At 52.7% G+C, this 23,263-nt stretch overlaps 1 protein-coding gene across 1 annotated transcript; it reads right to left on the reverse strand.

The window, feature by feature from the left end:
- Nucleotides 1-2,736: 2,736 nt before the first annotated feature.
- Nucleotides 2,737-17,973, reverse strand: LOC131571816 (olfactory receptor 14J1-like; the record flags this gene model as incomplete). Its single annotated transcript, XM_058824585.1, has 3 exons — nt 2,737-2,898; nt 3,626-3,649; nt 17,512-17,973. Coding segments are annotated over 3 exons (648 nt in total), but the record flags the coding sequence as incomplete, so codon positions are not given.
- Between the last annotated feature and the right edge of the window lie 5,290 nt (nt 17,974-23,263).

Here is a 23,263-nt window from a genome sequence, read left to right on the forward strand (position 1 = left end):
AAAAACATGGAAAAATGGGGGAAAATGGGGAAAAAACAGGAAAAAAAGTGGGAAAAATAGGGGGGAAATGAGGAAAAAAAAAGGAAAAAAGCCAGGGGAAAATGGGGGGGGGGGGGAATGGGGAAAAAATAGGAAAAATGGGGGGAAAATAGGACGAAAAAACAGAAAAAATGTGGGAAAAAATGTGGGAAAATGGGGAAAAATTGGGAAAAATGGAAGGAAATTGGAAAAAGGGTGATGAAATGAAAAGAACTGCAGAAAAATGGGGAAAATGGGGGAAACCAGGGAAAAATGGGGGAAACCAGGGAAAATCGGGGGGGGGAAATGAGAAAAAAAATAGGGGAAAAAGGGGGAAAAGGGAGGGGAAAAGAGAGAAAAATAGGAAAAAATGGTGAAAATGGAAAAATAGTGAAAAAATGGGGAAAATTGGGTGGAAAGTGGTGAAAATATTGAGGGAAAATGGTGAAAAATGGGTTTGAAATGGTGAAAATGGGTTTAAAATGGTGAAAATTGGGTTAAAAATTGTGAAAATGGGTGAGGGACATCAAGATGGAGCCCGAGGACACCGAGGGTGACAATGCCAGCCCAGGAACGGCCTTGCAGACACCGAGGGAGGCAATGCCACTCCAGGAGTGGCCTTGGGGACACTGAGGGTGACAATGCCAGCCCAGGAATGGCCTTGGGGACACCGAGGGTGACAATGCCAGCCCAGGAATGGCCTTGGGGACACCAGGATGGGCTGAGGGACACCAAAGTGGCCTCGGGGAGAACGATGGCCCCGAGGTCTCCTCAGATGTCCCCAAGGTCCCCAAGGTCCCCAAGGTCCTCAGATGTCCCCAAGGTCCCATCATCCCAACATCTCCAATGTCCCCAAGGTCCCCAATGTGCCATCACCCCAACATCTCCAGTGTCCCCAGTGTCCCATCACCCCAACATTTCCAGTGTCCCCAATGTCCCCAATGTCCAAACATCTACAATGTCCCCAAGGTTTCCAATGTCCCCAACGTCCCATCACCCCAACATCTCCAAGGTCCCAAAATCTCCAATGTCCCCAGTGTCCCATCACCCCAATATCTCCAATGTCCAAACATCTCCAATGTCCCCAACGTCCCATCACCCCAACATCTCCAAGGTCCCCAACATCTCCAGTGTCCCCAATGTCCCATCACCCCAACATCTCCAATGTCCAAACATCTCCAAGGTCCCCAAGGTTTCCAATGTCCCCAACGTCCCATCACCCCAACATCTCCAAGGTCCCCAATGTCCCCAACGGCCCCAACACCCTCCATATTCGCAAGGTCCCCAAGGTCTCCAAGGTCCCAAACATCTCCAGTGTCCCCAAGGTCCCCATCATCCCAATGTCCCTAGTGTCCTCCATACTCCCAAGGTCCTCAAGGTCCCCAACATCTCCAATGTCCCCAAGGTGCCATCACCCCAACATCTCCAATGTCCCCAGGGTCTCCAATGTCCTCAGTATCCCCAAGGTCCCATCACCCCAACATCTCCAGTGTCCCCAACGTTCTCCAATGTCCCCAAGGCCCCATCACCCCAGTGCACCTGATGTCCCCAGTGCCCCCAATGTCCCCAAGGTCCCCAAGGTCTCCTCACTCGTGTCCCCTCTCCCCCAGGCTCGTCCCCGCTGTCCTGCCACCCCGTCCTGGCGGGTGACGCGCTGCTCCTGGTGGTAGCCCAGCTGCCCCGGGTGTTCCTGTGGGGCGCCGGTGGCTTCGCGCCGCATGCGGACATCCCGCACGCGGACATCCCGCACAGGGACATCCCACACGGGGACATCCCGCACGGGGACATCCTGCACTGGGACATCCCACACGTGGACATCCTGCACAGGGACATCCCGCACGGGGACATGTGGTTATGGGGGTCCATCAGGGTTATGGGGTCATGTGGTTATGGGGGTCCATCAAGATCATGGGAGTAAGCAGGGTCATGGTGTTATGGGGTTCCATCAGGGCCACGGGGTCATGGAGTTCCATCAAGTTCATGTGGTTATGAAGGTCTATCAGGGTCATGGGGTTATGGGGTTCCATCAGGGTTATGGGGTTATGGACGTCCATCAAAGTAATGGGGTTATGAAGGTCTATCAAGGTCATGTGGTTATGGAGCTCCATCAGGGTCATGGGGTTATGGAGCTCCATCAGGGTCATGGGGTTATGGAGTTCCATCAAGGCCGTGTGGTTATGGAGCTCCATCAAGGTCATGGGGTCATGGGGTTCCATTAAGATCATGTGGTCAAGGGGGGTCACCAGGGCCATGCGGGGCCACCATGGTCATGATGGTCACCACATGGCCACGGGGGCCAACTGGGGTCACGTGAGCCACCTCTGACCCCCTGACCCCATGTGCAGGAAGGTGATGGTGCTGGGAGGGCTCCAACCCCACCCAACCTAAACACCCCATGGTCCCACCACCCATGTCATGGGCCCACTGCTGACCCCATGGTCCCACCACCCATCTCATGGGCCCACCACCCATCTCATGGGCCCACTGCTGACCCCATGGTCCCACCACCACCCCATGATCCCACCACCCATCCCATGGTCCCACTGCTGACCCCATGGTGCCACCTCCACCCGATGACCCATCATCCACCCTATGGTCCCACCACCATCTCGTGGTCCCACCTCACGCCCAGGTGATGCACTGCGAGGGCTCCGTGGCCACCACCAGCTTCAGGGGCGCCACGCAGATCTACACCCACGTCACCGAGGACATCGGCACCTAGGGGACCTGTGGTGGTGGCATCTGGAGGGACGTGGGGGTGGTGGCCACCATGTTGTTGTGGAGATAGGGACATTCTGGGGACACCGTGGGGACGTTGCTGCCGCCACTGCGGCCTCGTGCAGCTGCAGGGACCGGGGGACGTCCCCTGGGCTCGGTCACCTGAGGGACGCGGGGACATCGGGGAGCGGACACAGCCGGACCTGGGGCCACCCTCACCCCCTGTCCCCACTGCCACCGGTGACCCAATGTCCCCAAGGCCACCCTCAACCCCTGTCCCCACTGCCACCGGTGACCCGATGTCCCCAAGGCCACCAATGACCCAATGTCCCCAGAGCCACCCTCACCCTGATGTCCCCAAGGCCACCACTGACCCGATGTCCCCAAGGCCACCATCATCTCAATGTCCCCACAGTCGCTGTCACCCCAATGTCACCCTTGGCTTTGTGTCCCCTTCTGGTGCCACCATGGCCTCAGTGTCCCCAAGGCCACCATCACTCAATGTCCCCAAGGCCTTGTGTCACCTTCTGGTACCACTGTCACCCTGATGTCCCCAGGGCCACCATTGTCACCTCAGTGTCACCGCTGCCCTCGTGTCCTCTTCTGGTGCCACCATCGCCTCAGTGTCCCCAAGGCCACCAATGCCCTGATGTCCCCAAGGCCATGATGGCCCCGATGTCCCCTCCCGGTGCCACCGCTGTCCCCGTGTGCCCTCCCCCAGTGACCAAACTCCCATTTTTTCATCCATTTTTATTCATTGCCTTTGCTGGGGACATTTTGGGGCCATTTTGGGGACAATTTGGGGCCATCTGGGGACATTTTAGGGACATTTTGGGGACATTTGGGGCCATTTTGGGGCCCTCCCAGTTTGTCCCAGTTTGTCACTCACCGTACTGGAACGGACTGGAGGCACCTGGGGGGGAGGGGAGGGGTCAGAGACCAGTACGGACCAGTATGGATCAATATGGACCAGTATAAACCAGTATAAACCAGTACGGACCAGTATGTTATGAACAAAAATTCTGTTGATTTTTCCTGTGAGAAAAAGGTTACCACTGTTGCTGCTGGGGTTCTGCCTGTGTTATGGTAGTTACGGGTCGCTGTTGTTAATGGTTGTTTTTGTATCAGTGTAAGCCCTGGCTGGGGCCAGGTAATGGCCCCGCTCTGAGACAGTGAAGGGTGGGGACCTCCCGAACAGCGAGGAGAAGAGACTTTGGGGGGGAGGGATGTGCAAAATACTCCAAGGACCAGCATGCTGTGTGGGACCCCTGCTCCGAATGCGCTGAGAAAACCCCAAAAACAACGAGCCAGCTCAGAGTTGAGAGATTGGAGTGATGTCTGGATGAGAGGAGCGGAGTGCTGGGCCTGCAGAGATGCTGAAAACCTTCGTTGTTCCTCACCCTGCGTTCGAGAGCTCCCGGGCCGGGTCTGGGAGGAAGTGAGACTGAGACCAATCCAACATCGGAGGGTGTTGATGCCCTAAAGGCTCCCACGAGGAGCGGACCCCCAGCTCTGCCCCGGGTGGACAAAGCTGCGCATGTTGTCCTCATCATCTGAGTCGCCCTGGGAGAGACGACGGGGACTGCAGCCCCGCCGAGCCGCCCAATCCTGAGCTGATCACTTATAGTAAAGGCATTAAAAGGAGAAGAAGTCTCCTGGCCCTGTTTATTTCAAGCAGCACAAAGTTCCTTGGCAAGAGTCACTCTGCTCCTGAGGGGACATTTAAGGCACACCAAGGCAACAAAGCAACAACAAAACCAAACCAAATCCAGGCAATAAAACCAGAAATGAACCGAGAACAGTCCCTGTGTGTGTGTGAGACACAAGGACAATGAGGGCAAGGATAAAAGGAATATGGCCTAAAAGCTTAACAGAGCCCAAACTTTAAAGGACTTAACTTATTCCTAAACTTTACCTGATCCCGTCAACTTCAAAATTTAGCGAAAGAGCAGCACTTAACAGTATTTAACCCAAAATAAAACCTATGACTTAGAAATTCAACAGAGGAATCACACTTAACAATCCTTAACTTAGCTAATAACTTAAACTTAACAACTTACAAACAGTACAACTCTCAGGAGCATTTAACTTAGTTTAGACCTTGTGACTTGTCCTTACCTACTGATATCTGGATATCTGACTGACTCAGCTATCCAAGGCACTCCAAGCCCTCAGAATGCAGCATTTCTGCCTCATTTCCCCAGCACAGGCACTCCTGTGTGCACACAGACACAAAGAGTCAGTGCCAGGCACCTGTGAGAAATTCCCCTGAGGACAGGAAATGCTCACTGTGGATCCTTTGCCATCTCCCCAGCAGGCAAAGGGTTGAGCCTGGAGGAGTGGGGGGATTGGCCCAGGCTCCGTCGTTGTTCGGGATCCCCGAGTGCAGCAAACGGGAGAGTTCCCGGCTGGGAGAGGCCCCACTCAGAGGGAGTCGCTGGCCCAGGAGAGCTCCAAGGGCTCCTTTTGGAGTGCTGTTTGCAGGGCCCCAAGAGAGGGGCTGCAGTCCCAGCAATGGCTCATCCTGGCCGCACTTGGCACCAACAGCTTTCTTTGGCAGGGTGAGAACAGGGATGTTGTGCCACAGAGGGAACAAAAACACCTCCCTGGGCTGCTCCTACAGAACCCAGGATCTGGTTGGGCAGCAGCAGTGCCTGGAGCAGACAGTGTTTGTGATGAGCTGCAGAGGAGCTGAGCCCAGGGGCTGTTGGCCAAGGCTGAGCCCCAAGGAGCATTTCTCAGCTGGCAGGGCGGCCTGAGAAGGGGAGGGAGGAATGCAGCAGCACAGGGCCCATGGAACCAAGGGACCATTGTGACATGGTGGGGCCCTGTGAGACCAAGGGAGCATTGTGACACTGTGGGGCCCTGTGAGACCAAGGGATCATTGTCACACTGTGGGGCCCTGTGACACCAAGGGACCATTGTGACACTGTGGGGCCCTGTGAGACCAAGGGACCAAGGTGACACTGCGGGGCCCTGTGAGACCAAGGGACCATTGTGACACTGTGGGGCCCTGTGAGACCAAGGGACCATTGTGACACTGTGGGGCATCAAGGAATCATGGAGACCACTGTGACATTGCTGGGCCTCATGGAACCAAGGGGACTGTCCTGACACTGTGTGGGTCCATGGAATGTAGGGATCATTGTGACACTGAGAGGCGCCATCAAACCAAGGGTCCATTGTGATACTGCCGGGAGTCCTCAAACTGTGGAGACCATTGTGACACTTTGAGGTGTCATGGAACCAAGGGGCCATTGTGACACTGCAAGACTCCATGGAGCCAAGGGTCCAAACTGTGACATTGCAGGGCCTCATGGAACTGTGGAGAGATCATTAGGACACTTCACAGCCTCATGGAATGAAGGAGACCATTGTGGCACCGAGGGGCACCATGGAATCATGGAGACCATTGTGACACTTTGGGGCCCCATGGAATAACCAAAGCATTGTGTCACTGTGAGTCCTCATGGAACCAGTGAGGCCATTGTGACCCTGGAGGTCACCAGAGAACCAAGAGGATCATTGTGATACTGTGGGGCCTCGTGAAAACAAGAGGCCTTTGTGACACTGCAGGGCTGCCTGGAACCAAAGGTCCAGTGTGACATTGCAGGCCCTCATGTCATCAATGGTCCATTGTGACACTGTGGAGCCAAAGGAGACCATTGTGACACAGCAAACCCTTGGGGTCCTAAGGTCCATTGTGACATTGCAGACCTCGTGGAACAGTGGAGTCACGCAACATTGTGGGGCCTGGGGAACCATGGAGAGCACTGTGACACTGCAAGGCCTCATGGAATCAGTGGGACCATTGTGAGACTTCAGGGCCTTGAGGAGCTGAGGGGACATTGTGACACTGCTGGACCCCATGGAAACAAGACACCAATATGTCACTGATATTTTTTCATAGAAGTCCTTTCTTTGCATTTTTCCTCTTCTGGGAAGCTGAGGCCCCAGAAGAAGAATGTAAACAATTGTTATCTGCTGCTGTGGAATGTAGCAGGTGCACCTATGATTGGCCCATGGTCCATGTTTACAATTAAGGGCCAATCAGGACCAAGCTCTCTGGGACAGGTTCACAGAGAGCTCTCTTGTTTATTGCTATTCCTATTCTTTTCTTAGTTTAGCAGCTTCTGAACTTTTCTCTCTATTCCTTTCAGTATAGTCATGATGTATTATATATCATGAAGTAATAAATCCAGCCTTCTGATCATGAAGCCAAGATTCTCGTCCATCTCTTCACCCCTGAGGAACCCTTGCAAAGCCATGTAACACCATTGTGGCACTGTGGGGCCTCATCCAAAGCACCATTGTGACACCATGGGGCCCCACAAAACCAAGGGAAGATGGAACAGATCTTGCTGGTTTGGCCTCCCAGGGGCCGCCTGACTGGTCCAGCTGACCTTGGAACATTAAGACTCCCTTGTCATCTGCTTCTGAAACACTGGTACTCCGTGCTTTCCTTCCCAATGGAAAAGAACTGTTCTTTTCCGCCAGGCACCCATGGCCAGAATTGGGATTTCACCTCCAAATTTCCCTATATCCAGAGATTGTTCCAATAGGAATATTGCCAGGACAAGTCTAGCTGCCAGTGGTTTCATGAGGGTCACTTCCCATCTGTCTCCAAAATACTGGGGAAGGCTCCATGCTTTCCTTCCTGTGGAAAGAACTGTCCTGCTTCTCCAGGTGCCCATGGCCAAGACTGGCCTACCACCTCCAAAATTTCTTCAATTCAAAGAGTGCTCCCAGACAAAATCTGCCCTTATTGGCAAGTCTGCCAGGCCTTGGCCTTGTGAGGCTCTCAGCTGCCTTCCAAACACTGGAGCCCTGCGTTTTCCTTCCTATGGAATAGAACTTTCCTTCTCCTCCAGGCATTGGGATTTCACCTCCAACATTCCCTGTTGTGAGAGACTGGAGGAGACTGTTGGCTCAAACTATTTTTGCACAGGGGAGGAAGGGCAGGTCCAGCCTTCCCCTGCCCTGGAACTCCAATGCTGCTGTGCCCTGGAACCCCAATCCCCCCAGAGCCTCTATCCCAGCCCAGCAGTGGCTGCCAGTCCCTGGCACAGCACAGGCAATGCTCCACAGCCACCTCTGCAGCCCCAGCCCAGCTCCTGAGGGACCAAATGAGCCCAAGTCCCACCTGGGGGAAGGGCCCAGTGAAACCAAGGGGTATTCAAGGCTGACCACAAGGCAAGCACACATCTTGACCCTGCATCCTCTTGGAATTTCCATCTAAACACTCCTGGAATCCAGGACTTGGTAGCAGGGTGGGTGCTTCTGTATATGTTTTTTGTTTTTCTCTTTCTGTGTATATTTCTTCTATTTCTGTTCTCTTGCAAATCTTGAGTAACTTAAAACTGCACAGGCTTAGAGTTTGTGAAGGTGAATGGTCCAATTTAAAGCTTTGATAAGTGGGTTTGTGTTTTTTTCCACTGAATGTCATATTAAACCATTTGCCAAGTTTCCATAATTTTCTAATATAACTAGTAAAAGCTGTCTTGTTCTTTTGAGCTCCTGATGATCTCTTGTCAGAATTTCTGCACTGCGTCCAACTCAGAGGAAACAAACAATTGCAATTCCTTTTAAATCTCTCATTGAGAAACTTTTTTACTGGATAGGAGTCAGGGCTTGTGTGTCCTGCTTGGCACAGCCCAGGCAGGGCTTTCCCAGCCACATTCCACACTCCATTTCCCAGCTGGAGCCGCTGCTGCCTCTGAGTTGTGCTGCCCCAGCCCCAGGGACGCTCTCCTTGTCTGCCCATTCCCCCACAGTCTCTGGGCAGGGATGGCCTCAGTGGGGGCTGCTGACATCCTCAGCACCTTGGAGGCTGCTGCTGAATTTTCCTGCTCCAGAGGCTTGTTCAGCCTTCAGCTCTTGAGTGCAGGAATTCAGTGTCCCAGGGCTCAATAACACTCCAACACCTTACAAGCCAAGCCTCTGCGAAATAATTTTATTTCAGTTTCCAAATAATGTGTAGTTACGTAGATCCCAGTAGTGTATTCAAAGTGAATACATGATATTTAAAAAGACAGTGAGAAAACATTTTTTAGGTCCAATTTAGTTTTGTTTTCCTGTTAATTCATTGATATATGCAACCTCCAATTGACATTGAAACCAAGTACCTCCTCATGCAGTTTGTATAGAGATGAAAATCAAGACCCTTCATGGCTGACAATCAATCAGACTCTGTCCCTACCCCCACCCCACCATTTCCCCCATCCAAGCCCTGGCACTCAGAGTGGCCTTGTGCAAATCTGAGCTCCCTCCAGCCCAGGCTGCACCTGCAGCTTTCAGCTCCTTGGCTCCAGCTCCCACCTGCTTTCCTTGGAGAAGGAGCTGCCCAAGACACAGACGGATGTTCATTTCTTGTCAGCCAACAAAGCCAAGGGAAGGCACAGCTCCATCAATGCAAAAGTCATTACTCTGTGGGATATTGAATCCACTTTCCACAGCAGACAGTCTCAGAGCAATGGAAAACCTTCTGAACCCAGCACAGATCCCAAGGTCCCCCCAAACCCTCCCTGCCCCAATTCTGCCCAGATTTGCTCTTTGCACACATGAGTCACACACTGAAGCCAGGAGCTCCCTCCATGCCCAGAGGGAGGAAAAGAGAGAAAGGGGATGAAGAGCTCTCCTGTGCAGAGCCAAGGTCCACGTGCAGCCCCTGCAGTGGGAAACACAACTCATCAGGTTTGTGTCCTTTGGGCTCAGGGCCTGGTGACACTCAGAGGCACAGAAAGGTTTCTTGCCAACAAACACACGTTGAACGCAGTCTCACTTCCACCGCCACTGGAGCTGACCGGCTGGCTAGCCGCTCCTGGAGTGACCGGTGGAGACTATGAATCCCACCACTCCCAGGTTCTCGGCAAGAACCCCTGAGTAGTGACTCCGTCTGCGGTGTGGTGATGCAGGAGAGAGCAGGACTGCAAAGAACTGAGGTAATGGAATGAAGGAGTGGACAAGTGTGTGGATGCCAAGGCGCCTTTTTAGCCCGGGTGGGGCCAGTGATGGTGTCAGGTAAAAACTGTTAGGGAGACACTTAAAAAAGGGGATGGGGGCAACAGAAGAGACATGAGGGGCCAATGAGCAAAACCCAGGGGAGCAGCGAGGGACACAACTGAACCAATAGGAAGGGCCCAGGGGAGAGAAAAGGCTGAAGGGAAAAATCATAGTCTAGGTGAGGGATGATTGACATAGAAGATTCTCGACATGAGAGGTGACGGTTACAATGATTGACAGGCAACAGGTGGGAGAAACAAACCATTAGGAGGGAGAACATGGAGGGAACCGAGGGTCAAATCAAATTATTAACTTATAAAAAAGAACCAACTTTACAATAAACCCATATAAAACACACACAATGCTACAGTCAAACATTTGAACAGTTTAATATTCCTCACAGCTCTTTCCTCAGCTCTCTGTGATGTACCAGCAGCATCTGAAATGTCCCCCATCCCCAAGGGATTTCTGTACATAACAGTTTTAGGCAAAGACATAGGAAAAATTAAGTGATAGATATAAACACAATTAAGATGTTGACTAACATGATATTTATTTGAACTTCAGAAATATGGGGCAACTGTCTGCACCTAAAAGCATGAAACCAGTCATATGACAGGCACTTGAAAGACCAGAGAGCATCTGAAGGAGGAAATCAAAAAACAAGGTGGGCATCGATCCAGCTGCTCTAGTGAAGGGGCATCCTTAGACATGGCCATCTAACCAGGAGAGCTGAAAACACATGAAGGAAGATTGAGAGGAAGTAATACACTGGATATTGGTGACACAAGTCCACAGGAAGATCAGTACTTGTTCTTCTGCCATCATTACACTTCCAGGAAGTTCCTGTTCCTGGTGGGAAAAATTTGTCATGGCTTAAAAGTACTCAAATGACCCAGGTAGCAAAGATCCATTTGTATATTAGGAAACTAACAGGTATTAAAACCTGTGCCACTTTCCAGGCAGACATCAGCTGTGTGCCCATGAACAGGCAGTGCCACTTGTGCCCTGAGGTGCCCAGCTGGAACTGGATCTCTCTGAGAGCACCTGAGGGAGAGCAGAGCACCTTGCAGGCTGCATGTCCCTGACAGCCCCACAGGGCTCCTGTCCCATCAACATCTGCTCTGCTCCAGTCTGAAAGAGGGCCCAGAATGGTGCCAGGATTGCCAGAGAGCTGAGGTGTGTGCTGGAATTCAATGCCCTCCCCATCCCGCAGCAGCCCTGCATTTCCCTCCTGCAGCCTTGGTCTCCAGCACAGCCATGGAGGCTCTTTGGGCTCTGGACTGTTCCTGCAGCCCCCAAGGGCAGCTGAGCTCTGCCTTTGGAACAGTCAGGCCTGGCCAGCGCAGGCCATGCTCAGCAATTGCTTGTGTGTGCCTGGCCTTGCTGTCAGCCCCGGCAGCGGCTGCATGGCCCCTTTGTGGCCCTGTGCTGGCCCAGCCATGGTGGCCCAGCCCCTGTGCAGGCCCAGCCCAGGCCAGGAGCATTGCGGCTTGGAATGGCCCCTGTGCCGTGGTGCCCACAGCAGCCTTGGGGCTCTGTGCCCCATGGCCTCCCTGCTGGGCAGCCTCTGCCAGCTCCTGCAGAGCCCCTGGCACCTGTGGGGCTGCACAGACAGCCCTGCCCTGGGCTCTGCCGGCCTCTGGGCCAGCAGACAGGCAGCCAGGGCCGGCCATGGCTGGGAACAGGCCCTGAGCCCTGCAGGAGGATGGAGCTGGGCCACAGCCAAACTCAGCCTAGGCCAAAGCTGGGCTCAGCAGCCAGGGCTGCCAATGCATGGGCACAGAGGCTGGTATTGACAAATGTCCTGGGCCCCCTCCCTGCTCTGTCCATGCCACCAAGGGCACAGAGCAGCCTCCTCTCTGGGCCACTTGCCTGTTTGCAATGCCTTGCACAGGCGCTGGCCCTGCCCCACAAGGCCTGGCCTGAGTCCTGCCCCTGCACGCTCAGCCAGGCTGAGATGGACACTGATGGTTTCTGGGCCAGGCTCCCTGAGCCCAGCCCAGCTCCCTGCAAGCTCTGCCAGCTGCCCTGAACTCTGGGCAGCACTAAGGGCCTCTCCCCAGCACAGCCTAGCCCAGCCGGCTCTGACCCCACAGCTCTGCTCAGGCCAGGCTGCTCTGGGCACTGCCCCACGGCCTCAGCCCCTGGCAAGGGCACAGCAGCAGCTGCAGCTGCCACAGGACTCAGCCCCAGCCATGGGGGAAGGTGCTTGGCCAAGGCCAAAGGAGGCTCCCTGGCTGCCCTGCTCCCCTTGGGCTGAGGTGCTGAGAGCTCTGCAGCCCCTGCTGCCATCCCATCTGCCCAGGGCAGCACAAGAGCCGTGGCCTTGGGGCCCTCAAGAGCTGCTCCTGCTCCAGGCCCAGGGTCCATGCCAAAGCTGGGGCAGCCAAAAAGCTGTGCCCATTTCTGTTCATTGCTGCTCTGATGGCGATGGATTCTCAGCCACTTGGAGGTTGATGATGAATTTTATTTCTCCAGAGGCCTCTTTTTTCTTGAGGTCTTCCGTTCAGAAATTCAATGTAAAAGGTTAAAAAATATTTGTTCCAAACACACCTGAACAAGAAAAACCCTTTGGGAATAATCTAAGTTTTCAAGTGTTCTTTGGGTAATTAGACAGATTTCAAAAGTCTATTTAATGTGAATATACTGTATTTAAAACAATGCAGAGAGAATTGTTTTTTCCTCTTTTCTTATTTTGTTCATAGATTGCTATCAGCAATGTCCCAATGATATTGACCCCCAGCACCTCTTCATGCAGTCTGAACAGATATGAAAATCCAGACCCTTCATGGCTGACAATCAATCACACTTTGTCTCTATCTCCTCCCCACCATTTCCCTCATCCAACCCATGGCATTCAGAGCAGCTGAGGAATGGAGTCACATCCAGGGGTGTCCCAAGGGCTCAGAATGGGGCCAGGTCAGTGAAATGTCTTTATTGCTGATCTGGATGAGGCCATCGAGAGTACCCTCAGTCAGTTCCCAGGTGAGCCCAAGCTGGGTGGGATTGTGGCTGTGCTGGAGGGCAGGAAGCTCTGCAGATAGATCTGGACAGGATGGAGCCATAGGCCCAGGACAATTGGATGAGGTTCACCAAGGCCAATGGCCAGGTCCTACCCTGGGCTTACAACCACCCCAAATCCCTGGCCCTACCCTGCCCCTGATCCCCACAGCCTGTCCTGTTTTCTTCATACCTGCATTGCCAGGGACTTTGTGGGATAAGGGAGCTCTGCTCTGGCTATGGAGGGAGGTCAAAGTGATACCACTGGAGTGGGAAACACAACTCACCATGTTTGTGTCTTTTGGGGGGTGTGGAATTGGTGTCACTCAGAGGCAAAGAAAATTTCTCTTCATGGCAAACAGGCCCCAGTTGAACAGGACACCATTTCATAACAATCACAATCCTCCCTCAGATATGTGCAACGTCCCAGCAGCATCTGATGAGTCCACCATTCACAGGTGATTTCCATACTAAAATTAATTTCAAACAAAAGAACAATTAAGTTCGTGTATCAGGATGCTCATCCTGGAGTGGGTGCAAAACAGCTCAAACAATTCCTGATTTTCCAAGCTGTCAGTGGTGGATGGAGAAGAGAGGTCAGGCTGCTCTTGGTGTTGAGGAAATGCTGAAAGCAGCCTGACTCATTTCATATCCTCATGCCCTGGCTGACATCTCCTCTTTCCCCTTCCACCCATTGGCTTTTGTCTCCCACCAGCCCCCCAAGTGAAGAGCCTGTCTCTGTGTTCTCCATCTCCTCCTCGCTGGCACTGCCAGGCTGGGATGGGGAGCCCCTCAGCCTTCCCTGCTCCGGGCTGGACAAGCCCAGCTCCTTCAGCCTCTGCTCACGGCCCAATGGCTCCAGTACCACCTTGGAGGCCCTTCCCAGACCCTGCTCCAGCTGCCAGACATCTTTCCTGTCCTGGGGAACCAAATCTAGGCCACAGTGACCTGGATAATCCCCATCCTTGATGTCGTGGTCACATAGCCCTGGCCCCTTGTCCCCGTGTCAGGATCTGGGGTGGATCCTGTGGAACATCCTTTGGTGGAGGCTGTGGCTCCAGGTGGGCTGGGGGGATCCCGGGAGACAGGGACCCTGCTGGGCATGAACAGCATTGGACTTGTTGGGAGAAACTGTGAGGGGGAGCTGGGGCAGAGTGACCAACCCAGTGACCTGACACAGCCCTGCTGGGATGTCACACAGCCCCTCTGGGATGTCACAGCCTGCTCTGTGATGTCACAGCCCAGTCTCTAATGTCACACAGCTGGTCTCTGATGTTACACCCAAATCTGTGATGTCATAGTCTGCTGTGTGACCTCCGACATCTGCCCTGTGATATTACAGCTGGCTCTGTGATGTCACAGAGGCAGTCTAATATGTCATAGCTCTCAATGACCCCACATAACCCACTCTGTGATGTCATAGCCCACTCTGTGACCTCATGTTATGAGATGATCAATTGCCTCCACCAGGTGAGCTGACACCTGGAGCTTGTTCTCCACAACCCCAGGCCTATGGAAGCCACACAATGCCCATTGTGTGAGAAGGGGAACTGGAAGTTCAGCAGCCTCAGTGTCCTGCCAGCTCAGCCAAGCCCACTGGAACATTGGGGTCCACGAACACCAGGGACCAACAGAGAGACCCCCAGGGTCTGGAAGGACGCATGGGTAAAGGGGAGAGGAAATGTGTTAATGATTTTGGGGAAATGATATACATATGTATGTTTAGTCCAGGACAATCAATGAATATGTGCGCAAAATACAGAATATAAACAGAAACTTTCCTGTGGTCAGCATGCAGGGCTTTGGGAGGAGCTCTCCCCTGTGCATCTGGCCAAATAAAGAATGCTGCTACTTAATGCTACATTGGGGTTAAGGAGTTTTCTGTTTCACCGAATTTTTGGTAGCACTCCCAATGCCAAGGAAAGCTCTGTCTGCTGCTGTTCAAAAACAGAGAAGGGCTGGTGGCAGATGTGGAGCTCAGAGGTTGCCTGGGGCACAGTGAACATGAAATAATCAAGTTTTCAATGTTCTGGGAAAGAAGGAGGGGCAGCAACAAAACTTCTACACTGGAATTAGGAAGGGCAGACTTTGGCCTGTTTAGGATGCAGATTTGGGGAGTACTGAATCAGGCACTGATTTTTTTTAAGGAAAATATCCCTTAAAAACAAAGGGGTCCAGGAAGGATGGACACATTTCAAGGAAGTAATTTTAAGGGGGAAGGAGCAACCTGTTCCAGTGTGGCAAAAGATGAGCTAGTGCGGAAAATTACTGGCCTGGCTGGCCGTGGAGATTTTGTGGGAACTCAAGGGTAACAAGAGGTGCATCAACTTTGGACAGAAGGTCAAGCAGCTTAGGAAATGCTTAAGTATGTTGCGAAGTTGTGCAGAAAAAAAGTCAAGAGGTGAAAGCTCAATTAGAGTTTAACCTGACCACTTCCGTGAAAAAAAAATAGACAATCTTTCCACAATTAAATTAATAGCAAAACATGGGATAAGGAGAACCTCTACTCTATATTGGATGCAGTGGGGAATATAGTAACTAAAGATAAGGAGAAGGCAGAGCTACTTAACATCTTGTTTCTCTCAATTTTCGATATTAGGGCAGGCTGTCCTCAGGACAAGTGTTCTGCTGAGCTGGTAGATGGGCACAGGGACCAGAACAGCCCCTGTAATCCAGGAGGAAGCAGTTGGTGACCTGCTGAGCCATTCAGATGCTCACAGGTGTGTGGGATCAGATGGGATCCATCCCAGGGGGATGAGGGAGCTGTGGATGAGCTCCCCAAGCTGCTCTCCATCATTTACCATCAGTGCTGTCTCAGCACTGAGGGCCCAGAGCACTGGAGGTGCCAGTGTGAGCCCATCCCCAAGAAGGGCTGGAAGGAGGAGCTGGGGAACTTCAGGCCTGTCAGCCTGACCTGGGTGCCCAGCAAGGTTATGGAACAGATCACCCTGAGTGCCCTCACAGGGCACCCACAGGATGGCTGAAGGATCAGAGCCAGCCAGCGTGAATTTCAATGCCTGCATGGAATGGTCTGGATGAGGGGATTGAGTCCAGCATCAGCAAATCTGCAGATGACACCAAAGTGGGTGTGACTTTGGATCTGATGGAGAATGGAGGCACGAGGGCTGTGCAGAGGGCCCTGGACAGGCTGGATCCAGGTGTGGTTTAACAAGGATGTGTGATCCAACAAGGTGAGGTTTAACAAGTCCAAGTGCTGGGTCCTGCACTTTGGCCACAACAACCCCTGCAGCACTACAGGCTGGGGACAGAGTGGCTGGAGAGCAGCCAGGCAGAAAGGGACCTGCAGGGACTGATGGACAGTAGGCTGGGCATGAGCCAGCAGAGTGCCCAGGTGGGCAAGAAGGCCAATGGCTCCTGGCCTGGATCAGGAATGGTGTGGCCAGCAGGAGCAGGGCAGGGATTCTTCCCCTGTGCTGGGCACTGGTTGGGCAGCACCTCAAGGGCTGCGTCCAGTTCTGGGCCTACTGGAGTGGGGAACAGGAAGAAATTTGTAGCACGAAGAGTAAAGAAAGCAAAGATGAAGCCAAGGAAATTCTCAGGGCAGTTTGGGAGTGGCTGCCAGGCATCCCTGGCTCTGAGCAACAGCGTCTGCAGTGGGACAGGAAACTCCCAGCTGATGGGAACAAACTTTCTGGCTGACTGCAGAGGCCAGGACAAAGCTGAGTGGTTTCCCTGGTGTCCCCCAGGCCTTGCTGGCCCCAGGGGCTGATGGCATTTGTGCTCCCTCAGGTTCATGTCCCCACACCAACAGCGTGGGGGTGCTGCCCCTGCTGTGTGCAATGCAAACAGGGGCTGCTGAGCCAGTGCTGCCGTGTCTGTGCCTGCAAGGATGGAGCACCTGTGTGAGCTGGGGGAGAGGCCAGGGCTGCAGAGGGGGATGTTGTTGGCAGCTCCATGAGGATGCTCTGGAACGCTGCCCTGGGCTGTGCAGCACACTGGGGATGGATCAGCCCCTGCTCTGCTGCTCCTTCCCGTCTGCCCCAGGGCCCTTGCAGAGCCCCAGCCATGCTGTTTGCCCCCAGCCTGCCCACGGCCAGCCTGGGGCTGCTCACGGGGGTTTTCTGTGCTGAGCATTGGCCTGGGTGTGTTCTTGAGAGAGCCTGGGCAAGGAGCCTGGAGCCCCCAGGGCCTGGGCTGAGGCGTCAGCGCTGCCCCAGCAGTGCCCATGGCCTGTCCCTGCTGCAGCCCCGGCACTGCCACCCCCAGGGCTGTGCCCGGCCCCAAGAGCACTCAGGCGCTGCAGCAACACCAGGGCCACCAGGGCAGCGGGGCAGGGCCACGGCAGCAGCACTGGCAACACCAAGTGCTGCTGCTGCTGCTGGGCACAGCTGCTGTGCCAGCACTGATCTGCCCCCAGCTCTGCACACAGACATTGCTGCTGCAGCTCCAGAGAAGGCAACAATAGGGGATCTCTGCACTAAACTCGGCTGGGAGATCCTTTAGTTCCTTTAAAGCCATAAGGAAACCAGCCTCTCATTGACACAGTCTTTGGCCACATGGAAGGTGGAGAGAAACAAAATGAGAAATGGCACAAAGAACAACATGTCCTTGTGGACCATATGAAAAAAGTAAAAGAAAAGAAAAAACTCACAACCAAACAAACAAAAAGTATCAAAGGTGACATTCATTACAAATGATTGGCAGAAACTGGCAAGCAGTTTAATATTTCTGAAAGCATCCAGTCATCAGTCTCCACACTGCAGCCTTGAGCTCCCAGTTCCTCAGGCTGTAGATGAGGGGATTCAGGGCTGGAGGCACCACTGAGTACAGAACTGACAGGGCCAGATCCAGGGATGGGGAGGAGATGGAGAGAGGCTTCAGGTAAGTTAATGTACCAGTGCTGAGGAACAGGGAGACCACGGCCAGGTGAGGGAGGCAGGTGGAAAAGGCTTTGTGCCGTCCCTGCTCAGATGGGATCCTCAGCACAGCCCTGAAGATCTGCACATAGGAGAAAACAATGAACACAAAACAGCCAAACACCAAACCACCGCTAACAGCAAGAAGACCAAATTCCCTGAGGTAGGATTTGGAGCAGGAGAGCTTGAGGATATGCGGGATTTCACAGAAGAACTGGCCCAGGGCATTGCCATGGCACAGGGGCAGGGAAAATGTATTGGCTGTGTGCAGCAGTGAATAGAGAAAGGCACTGGCCCAGGCAGATGCTGCCATGTGGGCACAAGCTCTGCTGCCCAGGAGGGTCACGTAGTGCAGGGGTTTGCAGATGGACACGTAGCGGTCGTAGCACATGATGGTCAGAAGGGAAAGCTCTGCTGAGATGAAGACGAGACAGAAAAACAGCTGTACAGCACATCCTGAGTAGGAGATGGTTCTGGTGTCCCAGAGGGAATTGTGCATGGCTTTGGGGACAGTGGTGCAGATGGAGCCCAGGTCAGTGAGGGCCAGGTTGAGCAGGAAGAAGAACATGGGCGTGTGCAGGTGGTGGCCGCAGGCTACAGTGCTGATGATGAGGCCGTTGCCCAGGAGGGCAGCCAGGGAGATGCCCAGCAAGAGGCAGAAGTGAAGGAGCTGCAGCTGCCGTGTGTCTGCCAATGCCAGCAGGAGGAAGTGCCTGATGGAGCTGCTGTTGGATATTTGCTGTGCCTTGGCATGGGGATCTGTAGAAAAGTATTCATGGAATAGTTGGGTTTAGGAGAGGACTTGAAATATCCCAGCACAGCCTGGGGGCACTTTTCCCCCACTGCCTGCCCAGGGCTCTGCTGCCTGGAGCTGTCCCTGCCAGCAGCTGCTTCTCTGTGCCCAGGGATGGGCCCTGCCAGAGCTGCCAGAGCCCAGCCCAGCTCTGGGGGCTCAGCTCTGCCCTGCAGACCCCTCCCAGTTCAGGCACTGCCCAGGGGCAGCTCTGGCTCTGCAGGCTCAGATGGCAACATCACAGGAACCCTGAAGAGACTGGGAAAGCAACACTAATGCTGCCTCTAAGGGGCCCTGCAAGGATTTCTGTCACTGCCTGGTTTATTAACATCTGAGAGAATTTTAGGGTTTTTTGGGGGGTTTTTTTCTCAACCTGAACTGAGAGATGAATATCTATGTGCACTTTCCTATCTAGGCAACCCAGAACAGTATATTCAAAAAGCAGGAAATTCCCTTTCATGCAGCCCCTGCCTTGCTGTGCTCCCTATATAATCTATTTGTTCTGGCATTAAATGCCATCCTGGAAGCAGTCCTGAAAAATGCAGCATCCTCACCACACAAGGAGAACACTTCCAAGCCTGACCAGCTGTCTTCTCCCACCCAGACCTTGTTCCCCAGTGCTGGGAGCAGCTGCCAGGGCTGGCTGAGAGCTGTCCCTGGCAGGCAGCAGAGTCCCTGCCCCAGCACAGCGCCCTGGGCTGCAGGACCCTGCTCTGCAGGACAGCCCTGGGCACCCCTGGCTGCTCTGCACAAGAGACAATCAGAGAATGTACTCACAGGGTCTGTAGGCATTGGGATGTTCCAAATTTAGGAGATGGCTCCAGGAGCTGCAGCTGCATTGTCCTGCAGCCAGAGGTTCCTGAGCCAAGGGCTGGCAGTGATTGTGCCCCAGGCACTTCTTAGCACCTTCCCAGCCCTGACTGATTGAAGCTCTCTGTGCCTCTGTGCTGTGCCCAGGTGGCTGCAGGCAGTGCCCCAGCCCTGCTGGGCTGGCAGAAGAGCTGCTCATCAAGAGAAATGTGCTTTTGAAGCTCTTCTTGGTTACCAGGAGCTGCCTCTGTGCCAGGAGCCCAGCCCAGTTCAGCAGCACAGACACAGCACAAGGACATTAATGAGCCTCTGGGGCTTTGTGCTCAGGCCTGAACATCAGTCCCTGAGAGGGAGCTAAGAAACCTCTCCAGAACTCCAAGTCAGAATCCAGCTCTAAACTTTCTTGGACTTTTAATGGGTCCCAGAGAGGGACACAACTGAGAAAGTGTCCCCAGGCCCCAGGCAGAGCAGAGAACTGGAGGCAGTGATGACAGGTGGGGAGAAGCCAAGTCTTGGTGCCCTGGGGCACAGCAGCAGGGTCTGTGCCACCAAGGGCTGTAAGGAGACACCTTGTCCTGAGGCCCTGGGGCCTCCTGGCACAGCCTCAGCCAGGCTGGGCACTGTCAGCCCCTTGTCCTGCCCTCAGCATCCCCCCCAGCCCAAATCCCAGTGGCCTCAAGGATCTGCTGGAAGGAGTCCCTGGGGAGCCTTGCTCAGGAATGGCCCTGGGGGCTCCTGAATGCTCACAGAGTTTTTCAAAGGACTTTGGGTTTGGTTTTTGCCTTGGAGTCTCTGAGAGGCTTGTGCAATCATGGCCTCCAATTATCTGCTGTAATTAGTCCCTGGAGAGGCTTTGTCAGTAACTACACTTTGTGGGCTCATTAATGCTTCAGGGTACTTCAATTATTTTAGGGTACTTTGTGTTTCCCTTTAGATAGAGACTCTGTGAGAGGTTTGTGCAATCATGGCCCCAATTATCTGCTTTAACCAGTCCCTGGAGAGCTTTGTACTGACACTCAGTGGAGCTCATTAATACTTTAGGATACTCAAGGTTTTTAAAGTAATTTGGATTTTTCTTTCCACACTGTATCTCTGAGAAGTTTTTGTGCCATCCTGGCCTCCAAATCTCTCCTCCAAGAAGTCCATGAGGAGCCTGTGTAGCAGATGGACCTCAGTTGGACACATCAATGATTTGAGACACTTTGGGTTTTTTTTCTGAGTTTGACTCCTGGAAAGGTTTGTGCAATCTCCTCTCAGGCCCTAAGATTCCAGGGCTCAGTTCCAAATGCACCACGGGGCTCATTAGGACCAAACAAGTCCTGACAAACCATGGCTCTGCCTTGATTTACCTCTGCTCTAATTCAGTTAATCAGAAATATTTCTGCAGTGGTTTTGGTTCACCAATTTGAGATTTCTTGGAGCATGCAGCATTTATTGTTGTGGGTCCAGTGTGGGCTAATTACCAGTGCACTCACTAGAATATACTTACTCATTTCCTCCTGTGTGATAAGATTAGGAGAACAGCAAAGCAGGCTCAAAACTTTAAGAGGGTATAAGGAAAAGTTCATTAATAGCAACTAAAAGAAAGAGTAATAAGAACAAAACTTTCAGAACACTTCTCCTCTCCCTACAACCTTTTCTTTCTTACTGACAGTATAAAGAGACAAACCTAGAATTTTCAGTCAGTTTAACCCTACTAGAATAGTCTTTCTTGAGTTCACTTAGGGAGAGGAGTCTCTCTTTCATGCTATGGAGACTTCTCCAGAAGAAACACTTCTGTTGTGGCTCTCAATTTCCATGAATAGCAACTGCCCAGAAAAATCTGCAATTTTGACATCCCTCCCAGTTGTTCAAAGCTCTTTTACAGTTGTGTTTGTGGGCCATGTCAACTTATGGGGTATTAGTTAAAAGATGAGCTGTGTAAGAGCAAAGGTTCTCCTCATCTATTTCTGAAATCATCTTCATCTCTGAGAACAGAGATCTTTTTCTTCTCCCTCGGAAAGCACAGGATCTCATCACTCTTCACTTTTTCAGTGTTCTAACTTCTCATGGGATCGCAGCTACTTCAACGTTTGCTTACTTTAGCACGGAGGCCTTTGCTGAACAAGTCATTTCCTCGTACTTTTCAATGTGATACGGGGAAAAAGAGAGTCTGATGTATCAGTTACATCCTTCTCCATAGTGTTACAAGAGGATTTCAGCCCCAAGATCAGGACATCTCCTCATCCCTCCCATCTGGGACTCAACTTCCTCTTCTCTGCCCTCGGCGTCTTCATGTTGCTCCTCTATGTGCCTGCACTTTGTCCTTTTCTCTCACTGGAGGGAGGATGGAAGCACTGAAAGAGTTCATATCTCACCCGGGGCCTGCAGATGGTTCCGTGACCCCGGCCGGGCTCAGTGCTTGCAGCTAGACCTGCTCCCTGTTCCCTTGGTTCCATGGGGCCCCACAGTGTCCCAGTGGTCCCTTGCTTCCATGAGGACCTGAGGTGTCATAATGCCCCTTGGTGACACGAGGCCCTGAAGGGTCACAATGGTCTCCATGGTTCCATCAGGCCCCACAGAGTCATAATGGTCTCTGGGTCCATGAAGCCCCTCTGTGTCACCATGGCCCCTTGTTTCCATGGGCTCCAGTGGTGCCACAATGATCCCCTTGGATCCATGGGCCCCAGTGGTGCCACAATGATCCCCTTGGTTCCATGAGGTCCCCACAGTGTCCCAGGGATCTTCATGGGAAGGAAAGAAACCAGGCCCAGTGTTGCAGGGGCATCCACCAGAGGCAAGGCCAGCCAGACTTGATGGTACTGGCAGATTTACCTGGGAGCAACCCTTGGATATACAGAATTTTGGAGGTGGAATTCCAATTTCAGACATGGAGACCTGGAGGAGAAAGACGGTTCTTTTACATAAGAATGAAAGCAGGGAACACTGATATTTGAGGGGCAAACAAAAGGTGGCCATCAGAGGCCTAAGTCAGCCAGACCTCTCTGTTCTAGTTGCGTTTGTATGAAAGCAACCCTTGGATATAGGGAATTTGGGAGGTGGAATCCCAATTTTGGCCATTTCTTTGTAGATAAGAATGACAGTTCTTTTTCAGAGGAAGGAAAGCACGGAGCCCAAGTGTTTCAAAGCCAGAAGAGGAGACAGGTGGCTCCTGTCCTGGCTCCCAAGCCAGCCAGACCTGATTGTCATGGCAACTTTTGTCATAGAGGAGTCCTTGGATATATGGAATTTAAGAGGAGAAATCTCAGTTTTGACCTTGGACTCCTTGAGAAGAAGGACAGTTCTTTTCCAGAGGAAGGAAAACATCGTGCACAGTGTTTTGAGGCAGGTGAGGGACAGCTCCCAAGCAGCAAGGGCAGCTAGACTTGTCTGGCTTTCATTTGGGAGCAATCCTTGGATGTACAGAGTTTTGGAGGTAGAATTCCAGGTTTGGCCATGGGCACCGGGTCAGGATGGATGGTTTTTACCAGTAGGAAACAAAAATGCCAAGTCTAAGTGTTTTTGAAGAAGATGAGACGTGGCCACCCTTAGGCCAACAGAGCCACACCTGTCTGTCCTGGCACCTTTTGTTTAGGGGCTATCCTTGGACATTGGGCATTTTGGATGTGCAATCTCATATTTGGCTGTGGGTGCCTGGACAGGAAGACAAGTCCTTTTCATTAGGAAGGAAAGCACAAAGCCCCAGTGTTTCAGAGGCAGATGAGTGCCAGCCCTCAGAAACCCAAGGCCAGCCAGACTTATCAGTCCTGGCAGCTTTTGTCTGGGAGCTATCCTTGGATGTTGGGAATTCTGGAGGCAGATTCTCAATTTTGGCCATGGGCACCTGGTCGAGATGGATGTTTTTTTCCCATAAGAAAGAAAAGCACATGATCCCAGTGTTTCAAAGGCAGATGAGAGGTGGCCCCTGGGTGGCCAAGGCATCCAGATCTGTCTCTCCTGGCAGATTTCATCTGGGAACAATCTTTGCATATAAGAATATTTGGGAGAGGAATCCCAGTTTTGGCCATGAGCTCCTGGAGGGCAAGGACAATTCTCTCCCATA

The sequence above is a fragment of the Ammospiza caudacuta genome, unplaced genomic scaffold (assembly GCF_027887145.1).
Source record: "Ammospiza caudacuta isolate bAmmCau1 unplaced genomic scaffold, bAmmCau1.pri scaffold_39, whole genome shotgun sequence".
NCBI classification, from domain to species: domain Eukaryota; kingdom Metazoa; phylum Chordata; class Aves; order Passeriformes; family Passerellidae; genus Ammospiza; species Ammospiza caudacuta.